This window comes from Patiria miniata, unplaced genomic scaffold, assembly GCF_015706575.1.
Source record: "Patiria miniata isolate m_02_andy unplaced genomic scaffold, ASM1570657v1 HiC_scaffold_5, whole genome shotgun sequence".
Taxonomy (NCBI): Eukaryota; Metazoa; Echinodermata; class Asteroidea; order Valvatida; family Asterinidae; genus Patiria; species Patiria miniata.
Genome location: NW_024037072.1, coordinates 18803744 through 18815471, shown reverse-complemented (window position 1 = coordinate 18815471; position 11728 = coordinate 18803744). Strand labels below are relative to the sequence as shown.

The 11728-nt window shown below is 42.5% G+C and overlaps 1 protein-coding gene across 1 annotated transcript; it reads left to right on the top strand.

Annotated features, from left to right (window-relative positions):
• Positions 1–4222: 4222 nt before the first annotated feature.
• Positions 4223–10595, top strand: LOC119741845 (short-chain collagen C4-like). The gene is made up of 6 exons (XM_038217752.1): positions 4223–4516; positions 5194–5362; positions 5725–5834; positions 6820–6901; positions 9759–9866; positions 10089–10595. Exons 1-6 carry the CDS (start codon positions 4334–4336, stop codon positions 10577–10579), a joined length of 1143 nt encoding a protein of 380 aa, XP_038073680.1. The 5' UTR covers positions 4223–4333; the 3' UTR covers positions 10580–10595.
• Positions 10596–11728: the final 1133 nt, after the last annotated feature.

Genomic DNA, 11728 nt, shown 5'->3' with positions numbered 1-11728 from the left:
GACAACTGAAAATCAACGTAACAACAATGCCATTAACCTCAACATCACACTATTAGGAATGACACATCATCAACATCAGGTGTAGCGCAACTGATATATGTACTGATGCAGATACTTGACTGCCTCTGTATCCTGGGCCATATAGCCACATGTGGAAAAACCTGACAATTTCCCCAGCTGTCTTGGAAATACAAACCGTCTTTGAATTTTATTTCTGGCTTTAATAGCTACATATATACTTACCAGGTAACTAAAAAAGGAGAAAAATAACATACCAACAGGGGGAAAACGTTGGCATTCCTAGAAAGGAGGGAAAGTATGAATTTTAAATTGTGTCGTAGTTAACAGGATACAGAAATATACATGTAAATGGCTTTGCCTGTTGCCCTGAAGACTTACTTGTTCCAGAATTATAGCCGCAATATTTTGGTTTGGCTGTATTTAATTGTTTTGATAGTTTTGAATTGTTCTGATTGTATTGCGCCATGAGCGTCATTTCTGGCTGATTATGATTTGCCATTATGCTTATAATAACAAGTATACCCTTTGGGAGACACTTTAGCGTCGTAAGTTATACCTATGAGAGACATGTCGAGTGGACCGATCCAGTAAACCCCGCCCATACGCGCTGGGCAAATTAACACGTGCTCCTCTCTAATGCCACGCTACATTTTCCTGCCGCGCGCATCATACGCGCGTGCACGCATGTCGGACTTTTTTTCACGCACGTCGGACATAAATCACGGCTGTGATTGGTCAGAACACCATGGAGCGGTGCTTACTGGATCGGTCCATTAGGGAAACATTTCTTCAATGTCTCTCTGATTCCTCATCCCCTCCTTTAGTGTCGCAAATATATGGTGTTCTATAAAGGACACTTATCTGTTATAGTCGTGCGTGTGGAGCGCTCCGTCGTGTTTGTAAGCAGTGCGTCGTGCGTGTGGGGAGCTCCGTCGTGCCTGTGAGGAGGTCCGTCGTGTTTGTGAGGAGGTCCGTCGTGTTTGTGGAGAGGTTCGCCGTGTTTATAGTACACCATACAAATAGGCTAGATCGATTGCTCGTGGTTCAATTAGTAAAAAATACCGACATTTGTGCAGGTGGGTAGGATAAGGTAAAATTGGGGTTAGGGGTCATTAAAGTTGGAAAAAAATGTGTGCACAAGTCTATGGGAATGTTTCCCTAATGCCCAATAATCGGTAATTATTATTATTATATTACCATTAGGGAGACACATTATCGTTATTTTTTCGATAATAGGGAGACACCGGCTTTTAGGGAGACACATAACTGTCTCCCTAATCCTTTACCTTTATTCCTGCATAAATATGACTAATTATGCAAAACCCTGTATATCTGTGAACGCGGTAAGGGAGTTCTCTGACGATCGTGCCAGAAACTCACAACTCATTCATCATGCAAAGGTACCTAATTGGTGTACTCCGTTGGTAAAATTAACATCGAAATAATTGGGGAAAGATACCACCACCCATGGCCACTCGCAAGTTTGTAGCCAATAGTTAATTTAGGTATAGGCCCGGTGTAGTCTGAGACGATAACATATGGAATTCATACCAAAAAAAGGTATTCTTTTTGCCATGTTATAATGAGTGATGATGGAGTGGGACAGTAACAGAAATTGTTCTCGTGCGGCAGGAATGCGTATTTTGGAACGCTACGTACGCACCTTACCTGTATCCTATACTTAGGCCTGATTATTCAAAAACAATTTACTGCAATCAATCCACTAGTTTTGTTACCCTCTGCACATCCATAAGTTGCACACCCGACATTGTGCCCCCAGTCTTCAAAGTGTTTGCGCATACGTACTGAAGGAGAAGCCTGCAGTGGGCACGGGACGGGGCTCTTTCCTATTCTGAAGAGGACCCTCAATGGGAATTTGGTCGTATTTGAACGATACAAAGCTAAGAGGCCTTCAAGCAGGGGCTGTGTCCCCCCCCCCCCCCCATCCCCGTTTACGATCATTGCGAATCTTCCGATGTCAAAATATAGCATAATCCAACCTAAATGTGAAGGACACGCTTTATGGAGCAGACCTATAGTCCTTGCAGATGAGGGAAGTTGTGACCGCAGTTTATGTACGTTAAATTTGCCAGCATACTCCATATAACAAAGTTCCTTTGTAAAACAATGTCACAGTGACTATTTAAAGGTAGCGTCCATCATTTGTAACTTGTGCAATATGTTCGTTTGCAGCAACAAAAGTGCTCAAAAGGGTGCTGAACAACTAACCTGATGAAGTTTCAACTCAGTGAATGCTGTATATTCCTCGATCTCGATTTCAAATCAAAAAGTGCTGAGTTATGCTTTGAATTGGGCCTGAATTTAGCATCCGAGACACGTTCTCACAGTTCTCACTGAGCCGAATGCAGCTACGCGATGTCGCGCACGTACTGAACCGACGAATAATAGCAACGGCGCGCACGTTGGCGTCGAGTTAACGCTTGCGCGCGCTTCGCCAAATTAAAAAAAACGAACTACTAACGGAAATTCCCAACGGTGCGTCTTTAGACGCATCGTTGGAAAGACATTGTTACAACTGATAATGTAGTAACCAACGGAAAACGTATCACCAACCGATAATGTATCACAAATTGACTGATATTGTATCACTAACCGATAATGTAGCAAAAATTGACTGAATAGTGTAGTAAAATTTGTATCCGATAATGCATCACGTGTCGTCGGATAATGTAACTACAAAATAACTGTATCCGATAATGTATCACCACGGAACGGATACTGTATCAACCGATAAAGTATCAAAAATCAACCTATAATGTATCAGTATGGGGAAAAGGTGTACACAAATGTTTGTTTTATGTCCTATATATCCCGCCCCACTTTTTGACCGGGGAGGGGGCTCTAGGCTATTGGATCACCCCCCCCCCCCCCATTATTTCGTATTTAGAGAAAAAAAAGAAAGATTTTGAGGTATTTTCAAACTTTCCAACCGCCGAAATGTATTAAATAGTACTGTGAAAGGGAGAAAGGGTACAAAAAGCTTGAAATGTGCTGATACATTTGTATCATGAACAGCGCCCCCAGTGTCATGTGGTCTCGAGCCCCCCCCCCCCCCCCTTGTCCACATTTCGGCGCGGATGTGCGAGTGCGGTTCCCCCCCCCCCCCCCCCCCCCCCCCCCCGACATCAAAAGCTGGATACGCCACTATAGCCTACAATCCCGGCCAAATTGGTTGGAACACTTCCTGAGCCTGCCACGGTCACCCATTCCCCCGCTCCCCCGGTCAATGTTGTTCTCTCCAGCTGATGGAGCTACACCGCGCAATGAGAGACAACATTGAACGGGGGCCGGGGGTTGGGGGCCCAGCGAGATTTGGCCAGGATTGTAGGCCCACTTGGAAGTAGAGCGTCTCCAAACCAGAGCAACTCCCTCCCAAATTCAACCAAAAATATTCTTAATGATAAACTTTCTCGAGTGGGGACTTATCATAGTAAAGGCACTTATTAGACTTTAATTAATTTGCAATATTTCCACCACCTTTTCCCCATACTGATACATTATCGGTTGATTTTTGATACTTTATCGGTTGATACAGTATCCGTTCCGTGGTGATACATTATTGGATACAGTTATTTTGTAGTTACATTATCCGTCGACACGTGATACATTATCGGATACAAATTTTACTACACTATCAGTCAGTTTTTGCTACATTATCGGTTAGTGATACACTATCGATCAATTTGTGATACATTATCGGTTGGTGATACGTTATCCGTTGGTTACTACATTATCAGTTGTAACAGACATTCTTTCATTGATTTCCTCAAAATGACAGCTCGCTAGAAAGAATAATTTCACAGGGAGTTTAGTAGCATTACTATCTTTAAACCAAGTGTGCTTTTCAACAATAATTACGTCAGTTCTGTTTAGATAGCTGCCAATGATGGGCTGGACCTTTAATGTATGGCCTTTGGGTGCCAAGGCTGGCTTGGGTTTATCGTTGTTTACGCTTAAATGGTCTTCACCATGCCAACGAGGTAAATATTGTTTCTTAAATGAGAATAGCAAAGACCAACGCAGAGAAACATTTTGGCGCTTAAAACCTTCCATTAAGCCCCGCCCCATGATGTTTTGACCAATCACAATGGTGATTAATGCCCCGACATGCGTGCAGTTGCGTATGACGCACGCGTCAACGCGGCTGGAACGTGCAGTGTGTTTGTGTCGATGCCCACTTGCACTTGCAATGGGCGGGACTTAACCGATCGGTCTATTAAAAGTGACACCGTCAAATTTTACCAGACACGTCTCATTTGAGAGCCGAGTGTACACCTCAACCATCGCTGCAATGGCACCAATGAACAAGTCTTCAGATATTGGAATGGAAATGTTCGACCAAAGCAAACAGTCCAACAAGAATGCTGTGTTTTGGCGTTGGTTTGTGGCAGGGACACTGCTGAACCTGTGCATCACATCGGTCCTGGTTGGCCTGACTGTGTTCTACTTCCACACGGAGCTACAGTCAGTAAAGGTGAGTCATTTGTCAACCTGGATGTTTTGTTTTAATTTTGACATGTTTATCAAAATAGCGAAGAAATGAAATGAAATGAATGAAATGGGATTCATTTTATAATGACTGAGCTTAGACAAGTAAGGTTTAGGCTGCGTAAGTATTGCAATTATACAGGGTATTAAAGTAATGAATACTAATCTGACAAGGATACGTTAGTTCAATTTATCGACTTGAAACTGTCAGTGAGTTTGCATGTTATAAAGGCTAGTTTTGCAGCTCTACAGCCCCTACGTCATTGATGAGTGAGTTCAAATAATTCATGTAATTCCTGTGCTGCTAAATGTCGGCACTCAGGGAACTGCATATTTGAAATTGAAGGGGAAGTTATTATTATACAAATTGATTACGCATTAGCGTATCATGTTGCATGTATATAAATAAAGAATTACAAACAAATATTTTCCGTTTATTCCTTAAAATTAGCCGTTACAGGCAAATTGCGTCCATCACGTACGTAGGTTGTTCAACAGCCAATTGCAACTTCAGCACAAGAAGGATCAACCATTAGAAGTTTATAGAGCAACTTAATAATCACTGAATGAAACTATCTCCAACTTGGAGAACGTCACACTAGATTCTCTCTGCTGACCATTTTATTTTCGATTTCCAACACATCCTGTGTCTGTTTTTATCAGCAACGAATAGCGAGCAACGAAGAGCGTCTGTCATTAGTCGAGAAGGCCATGCCACAAGAAAATAATGGCCCGACTTCGACGAATGCCCAGCTGCGAATTCGAAGGGACCAAATGCCAGTTAGCCACAACTCCGACCAAAATCTGACGTTTCCATTTCGACGGGACATTGGTAAAGAATTTTGTACCTTTCGAAAAAGAAAACAAACCATATTTTTATTTCAGAAGTTACTCCAAAATCCTGACAAGTTTGACCTGAAATATTCAAATCACAGAGGGGGAACGTTCTGATGACCCGATCTTTGAAAGTAAAATTCTTTCTGAAATCTGGAAAGAAAAAGTCTGCTCAAAGATCATAACTCCAGGCCTGATCCGTTAACTTCGCGATTTACACCTTAAATTATTATCGTTATTTGATTTGTGCATTACTTTTTTTTTCATTGCTGCTGTTGAAACGGATGCTACGTTCTCTCCTGAGAGTTCTTCCGTGCTAGTTTTTGTTTAATCGTATGTTTTTTTCTTCACAAAATCAAGGGCCTTTTGGGTATGGAGGCTGTCGTGACGGTAGGGACGGACGTGATGGACGAGATGGAATTCAGGGCCCAGCAGGCCAGCCGGGCCCACAAGGGGTCAAAGGTGAACCGGTACGAATCCCAATCAGACATTCCTCAGATGATCAAGTTGTCAAAGAAGTCGCCACAAAGTTTTCCAAAGCACCAAACTTGGCAGATTTGTAGCTGTAATATATACGGACGATTTCGACACGCTGCACCATAAACCGATATTTTTTCCCAAAGATACCACTTTTAACGACATTGTTGACAGTCATCCTGTCTATACAAAATCCTTCACTGTTTGTTTTTATTACCAAGCGCACACAAGTACTGTTAGAAGCCTCATAAATAAACTCCTTTATACGCTATAGTCAAAGACCAGAAATACCGCCGGTCCTTGTGCAAAATACAGTTTTGCTCGCGGAGTTCAACTCTTCCACAAAATGCCATTTGCGCTATATCTCTTGGTTGCACACTGCATTTTGAATCGCTCCTTCAACTGAACAATTTTGAGTCACATTGTTTCCGAGTTGAGTTCAAATGTCTATCCTCGGTCCTAGTCCTCTTAAAGTCCTCGGAGTTCATACCCGAGTCTGGATCCTCCGAGACCAAGGGTGAATCCCTCAATCTAAACCAGAGTCTTCACAATCCAACTCAATTTGGGTTGGAGTCGAAATCATATCTTCCTAGTCACCCGACATCCTTATTCCTATAGGGGGCGTTGTTCTAAGCGGACGATCATGGGCACTTTCGGCCAGTAGGTGGCGCTCTTCATCCTGGCACATTTGCCGACGGACACACAATTCTCCCGTCAGCAAGACAATTTACAACACAAAGCTATTCTTTCTCTTCACCGAATTTTGAACGTCGAGGCACAGTGGGGGCTCAGTACTCCAGCAGGTGGCCCGTCCCCCGTGCCCCCCCCCCTCCCCACTTGGTTGCACCATTGCTTCGTTTTGTCCAACATCTGAAAAACTAACATGGGCTCGACTCTCGCTACGCTAATCCATACTCTACTCATATACCTATGAAACTGAGGCTTGCTTTATTAAACCAGCATATTTTTATTCGGCAGGGCTTACCAGGTGCTGCTGGAATTCGAGGACCTCCTGGCAAAGCCGGACCCAGAGGGCCAAAGGGAGACTCAGAGGACACGGGTTCGTTTCGCCTTATATATATTACATCCAAAAAATGTGAGAGATAAACAAGATGTACGATTTAAAGGTGCACTCTCCAGGCCCTTTATTACGCACTGAGGTTTTTCCTGACAAAAAAATATTGTTCGCTTTATTTTTACGAAAGCTCTGGCAGGAGCTTCTACATGTCACTTGGTGGTCGGTTGGTCGGTTGGTCTGTTGGTCCCCGAAAATTGACCAAAAAACATTTTGACAAAAAATTGACCAAATGCCATGCCGTCGTCAGTAAAAGTGCACTTTTGACGATAGTTATCGGAAAACGGGCTTTGACTCCATCGATGCGCATGCCCGTCTATTTTTTTCGCATGCGTCTTTCCCCGGAAAATTGACCAAAAACGAGCCCCCTACGTTTCCCATAAAATATAACTACCAAGTTTTAATTTAAAAAAAAATGAAATGAAATATTTACAGGGAAAATACAACATTTGCAAACATCAAAAAATAAAACTACCAAATCATTTTGAAATACCTTGCTGGACTGGTATACCATGGCACCTGGTATACTGTCATTTTCAAGAAAAGCGGTATTTTTGTATCAATTTCCAACGCTGATCGGCCGATCAGCGTTGGAAAAAAACTGGCTTTTTTTCAAATACTGGCCCCAGTTGACCATCGCACTTGTTTGCAATCGATTACACACCTATGAACGGGTCGAGCCAGCTAGACTGGTTCCCTGACCTTACAATTCCCCAATATATGTAAACTGCTCCGTTTCTTTTTAAATGGAGTCAGGGAACCAGACTGCAGGAAAATGATCGTTTTTCTTGGTTTTTATAGCATTTTCGAACCCAAAACCTCAAAAAAAGTCAGTGTAAGTATATTTGCTATATATTTCCAACCCCCCAATTCCATTCATTTCTGAAAATTACAGCAAAAGCAAATGATGTATATTCCCTTTAACAAAAATTGTTTGTAACAATTCGTAAAGTTGCTTATGCAAACTTTGAAAATGGAGGCAAGATAATGCGCAGTAATGTTTAATATAGTCACGTGGTATACAGCGCGCTATTTTTATGGGAAACTTATTACAGGGCTTATTTTGGTCAATATTCAGGACGTGATTTTCGCGTGGGACGTCGCGGTGGCTCGGGCTTGTGCATTGTAAGGCGGCCATAGCTTATCGTGCACTCGCACTTGTTTACTATTTAAGGCGACTGCGACATTCCAAAAACAAGTTGCCTTGTGGGTTGTTTTTGCACACGAACGGTGCCGACATGCAAGTAGACTGGTTCCCGGTCCCGTTAATTGATCCCTGATAGTGAAAGAGAGGTATGAACCCTTCCAGTTCCAAAAACTGAATTGTTTTTGGACTGCGGGCAACTAATTCGAACTTCGTGAAGTCATCATTCCATAACTTTGGCCTAAACTGGGCCAATTTTTTGTTTCACACAAAAATCTTTTTGCGGATGAACGCGAGAAAAGCTCGAACATTTCTTTTTTTCATTCAAATGGGTGTTTCATACAATCATTAGGCTGCTTTTTTTTTACTGGGGAATGCACTACTCTAATTATCAAACTGTGCGTTGAGGTTGCTGATCAACCTTTTTAAAGGCGCTTGATTGGGATAAAGTCCCTCCAAGTCCTCCCATCAAAATGTGACCAGATCTTGCGAAATGAGTGATCAGGATAATATTACCACTTGGCCTATTTGTTTTTATGGGCAATGCAAAGAGCATAGTACACTCTTCATCTTTGTACATCGCCTGGTTTGACATCTTGGTTAAAATGTTGATTTTTCCAACCCTTTCTGAGCCAGTATCTAAATCTCACCTGTAACTTGCTCCTGCCTGGATGATTTTCAAAACGCGTAATGTAGTTAAGTGGGTTTATTCTGAAAGTGAAAAGGACCCCCAAAACACAAGCCAAACATCTCATCAGAGTTGTTTCCTACTTCAGCAATGTGTTTATGCTGATAGATGACCTCTGGCATGTTTACTATTGTAGCTGGGACAATTATAAACAGAGAAATGTGAGTAGCCTTGATTTCAGGCTGGCTCCCAGGTGTAGGGATCACATGTTTATACGAGTCTATGTAAATCGTAATTTTTCTGCAAAATCTGAGCAAGCCCCTGACGGGTGCAGACCAGTAAATCGGTCCAAAATTGCCTACGCCAGCCAAGTCACGATTTGCATGCCCTTAAATTATTCGGTATGAGAACATTTTGTGAGCCATGAATTTGAGGGTTTGTAAAAAGAAGAGTGGAATTCAGCCGTACACAGGACTGTGAGCTTGTATTTCTGTGAAATTAGGATGAAATTTTCAAAATGGCGATGGGCTTCAGGACGGGTGATCATCTTTGGATGGAAAGTTAATTCCCAAAAGTCATTGAATTCCAACCCCAACCCCCCCCCCCAAAAAAAAGTAAGAGAAAATTAAAGATGATGGATATGCTGTATAATTTGATGCGTGTCTTGCATCGGAGAGTTGTGAGTATTTTTAATACTTATTTTGGGAAGTGCGCATAATTCCACTGAGGTCTACGGCAATATATTTACTGGTCTGGACCTGGAGGCCTGTCAAGACAGTGAAACCCACTCTGAAGGACGCCTCATGGTTCATACTAGGATCTGCTGATATATGACTTCCGGCAGGTTACAATGCCGCTTAAATTTAGAAAACAGAGAAATATGTGAGTTATTTGGTAGACCTATAATTCCAGGCTCGCTCAGAAAAGGCAATTCATTCAAAGTAAACAATTCTGTTGACTTCGGTCATCATTGATTTTGGTACATTTCAACCTATTTCTACAATAATTTTATACATGATAAGTTTTCTTCTTCTTCTTCTTCTTTTTTTTTTTTTTTTTTTTTTTTTTAGAGCCAAGCGACCACCGTGACAACATAAGGGTGTCAGGGGGAGAGACTTACATCAGATGGGGGCGCACTATTTGCCCCAATCACACAGGCACGGAACTGGTGTACGCAGGTAGGCCGTGCAATGATATTATGGAACTGTTTAAAAGAGAATTGTTTGGTAAATTATTCTTTTTGTGGTAGGGATGGACACACTCTACATTGGGGGGCTGTTCAGAGCGGACAATCTTGAATACTATCGGACGCTTGACTCCCTCTAGAGATTCCCTTGTTCCCGATCTCGTAAACTGTTCCTTTGTGTTGATATATACATGATTTTTAAATCCCAACGAAGGCTTCGCAACCGGTTCGCATTACACCCACAAAGGCGGCTCCGTGGATTTTATCTGCCTCCCCACTGATCCTGACTGGGCGGCATCTTACAAAGACGGGGGGAACTCGCAGTCGTATCTGTATGGAACAGAGTACGAGGTAAGCAGCTACGATCCCTTCTCCCACGAGAACGCCGAGGTCCTTCACAACCATGACGTCCCGTGCGCCGTGTGCCGTCTCACGGACCGCGGGACCCAGCACCTCTTCCCAGCCAAGCTCGGCTGTCCTGAGAACTGGACGGAGGAGTACAGAGGCTTCTTTATGTCTGGACATCACACCCATGAGCAGCGATCCAAAGCCGTGTGCGTGGACCAAGCCCCGGAGGTGGTCTCTGGCAGTCACACTGACCATAACGGAGCACTGTTGTACATCATAGAGGGGATCTGTGGGTCCCTCCATTGCCCCCCGTACGTCAACGGGCGTGAAATAACCTGTACCGTCTGCAGCATCTAAGGCGGCTGACATGTCACTCTAGTGCCGAAGTCTTACTGCATTGATGTGCACATGCGCAGTTGAAATGCTTGCAGTTATCATGCTTGTAATGCTTGACACTTGCTTATAGTTGTCATATAGATGTAGATTGGGAGTTCGTTCAGATCCCAGCAAACAATTTCTGAAAGTCTGAGTGTGGGCTCCGTGCACAAGCACCCACAATGATTATTATTTGAGGTATGGCAGACACCCATAGGAGGGCGCTGTTTGATTTGGTTAAAGTCTTTTGTATTTACCCAAACCAAATATCGCCCTCTATTGCGTCGGCCATATCTTAAATAGGCCATGAAGATTAAGATTTTACCTCGCTTTCAATTTAATATGGCCGACTCGTGAATAAAGCCTATTGAACATTTTTTTTGATGTGCACATGGGCTGGTTAAACTTGTTTATACAGATTTCGCGTTAGTTAAACCTCATTAAACTCCCAATGTCTGAATATGGACTCCGCGCATAAGCACGCCCTCAACGGTAATAAAGAGAAAGTTGGGGGAACTATTGGGAGAGATTCTGAACCAATTGCCGATGGTAACGAAGCGCCATCTAGTGTTCAAGCACGGAGTCCATAATACGCAGAGGCTCAGTTGTTCAATCAAAGATGATCTTTTCATCGCGTGAAAAACGTCATGATTAAACTTCTCTGTTTGCGTTCAAATTCTTAGCAATGAATGGACTCATACCTTAGTTAAAAATTGTTGTCTTCCGAAGACCTTCACATTTATATTAATGCATCTTATATACAATGTAGTGCATCGCATATTACGTAAAATGTGTTGCCTTGTCAGTCACTACAAGAGAAATATGCCACTTGACATGTTGTTGATTTCAGCAGCATCAAATATGTCGTCAACACGTCAAAACGATATTATTATACTCAATGAGTGGTATTTAGTATCGATCCAAATCATACTTTTTTCTCATTTTGATGAGAAATAATATGCATTAAAAGTTCATTCTTCAAAATATTTGTGATTTGCACCCCTGTCATACAGTGTGGTTAAAAGCATATTAAATTCGATTGAAGAGCGCCCTGTATTGTACCCAGACAAATGATTCGCTATTGGAAATAAAGGTTTGTCATAAGCATTGAAAGGATGTGCACTGTTGCAA

What these genes read in the sequence shown, in the direction of transcription:
- LOC119741845 (XM_038217752.1), top strand. Translation starts at nt 4,334, where the DNA reads ATGGCACCAATGAACAAGTCTTCAGATATTGGAATGGAAATGTTCGAC. An exon ending in AAGGGGTCAAAGGTGAACCG is followed by an intron (nt 5,835 to 6,819) that starts GTACGAATCCCA and finishes TTTATTCGGCAG; the next exon opens with GGCTTACCAGGTGCTGCTGG. An exon ending in CACGGAACTGGTGTACGCAG is followed by an intron (nt 9,867 to 10,088) that starts GTAGGCCGTGCA and finishes ATCCCAACGAAG; the next exon opens with GCTTCGCAACCGGTTCGCAT.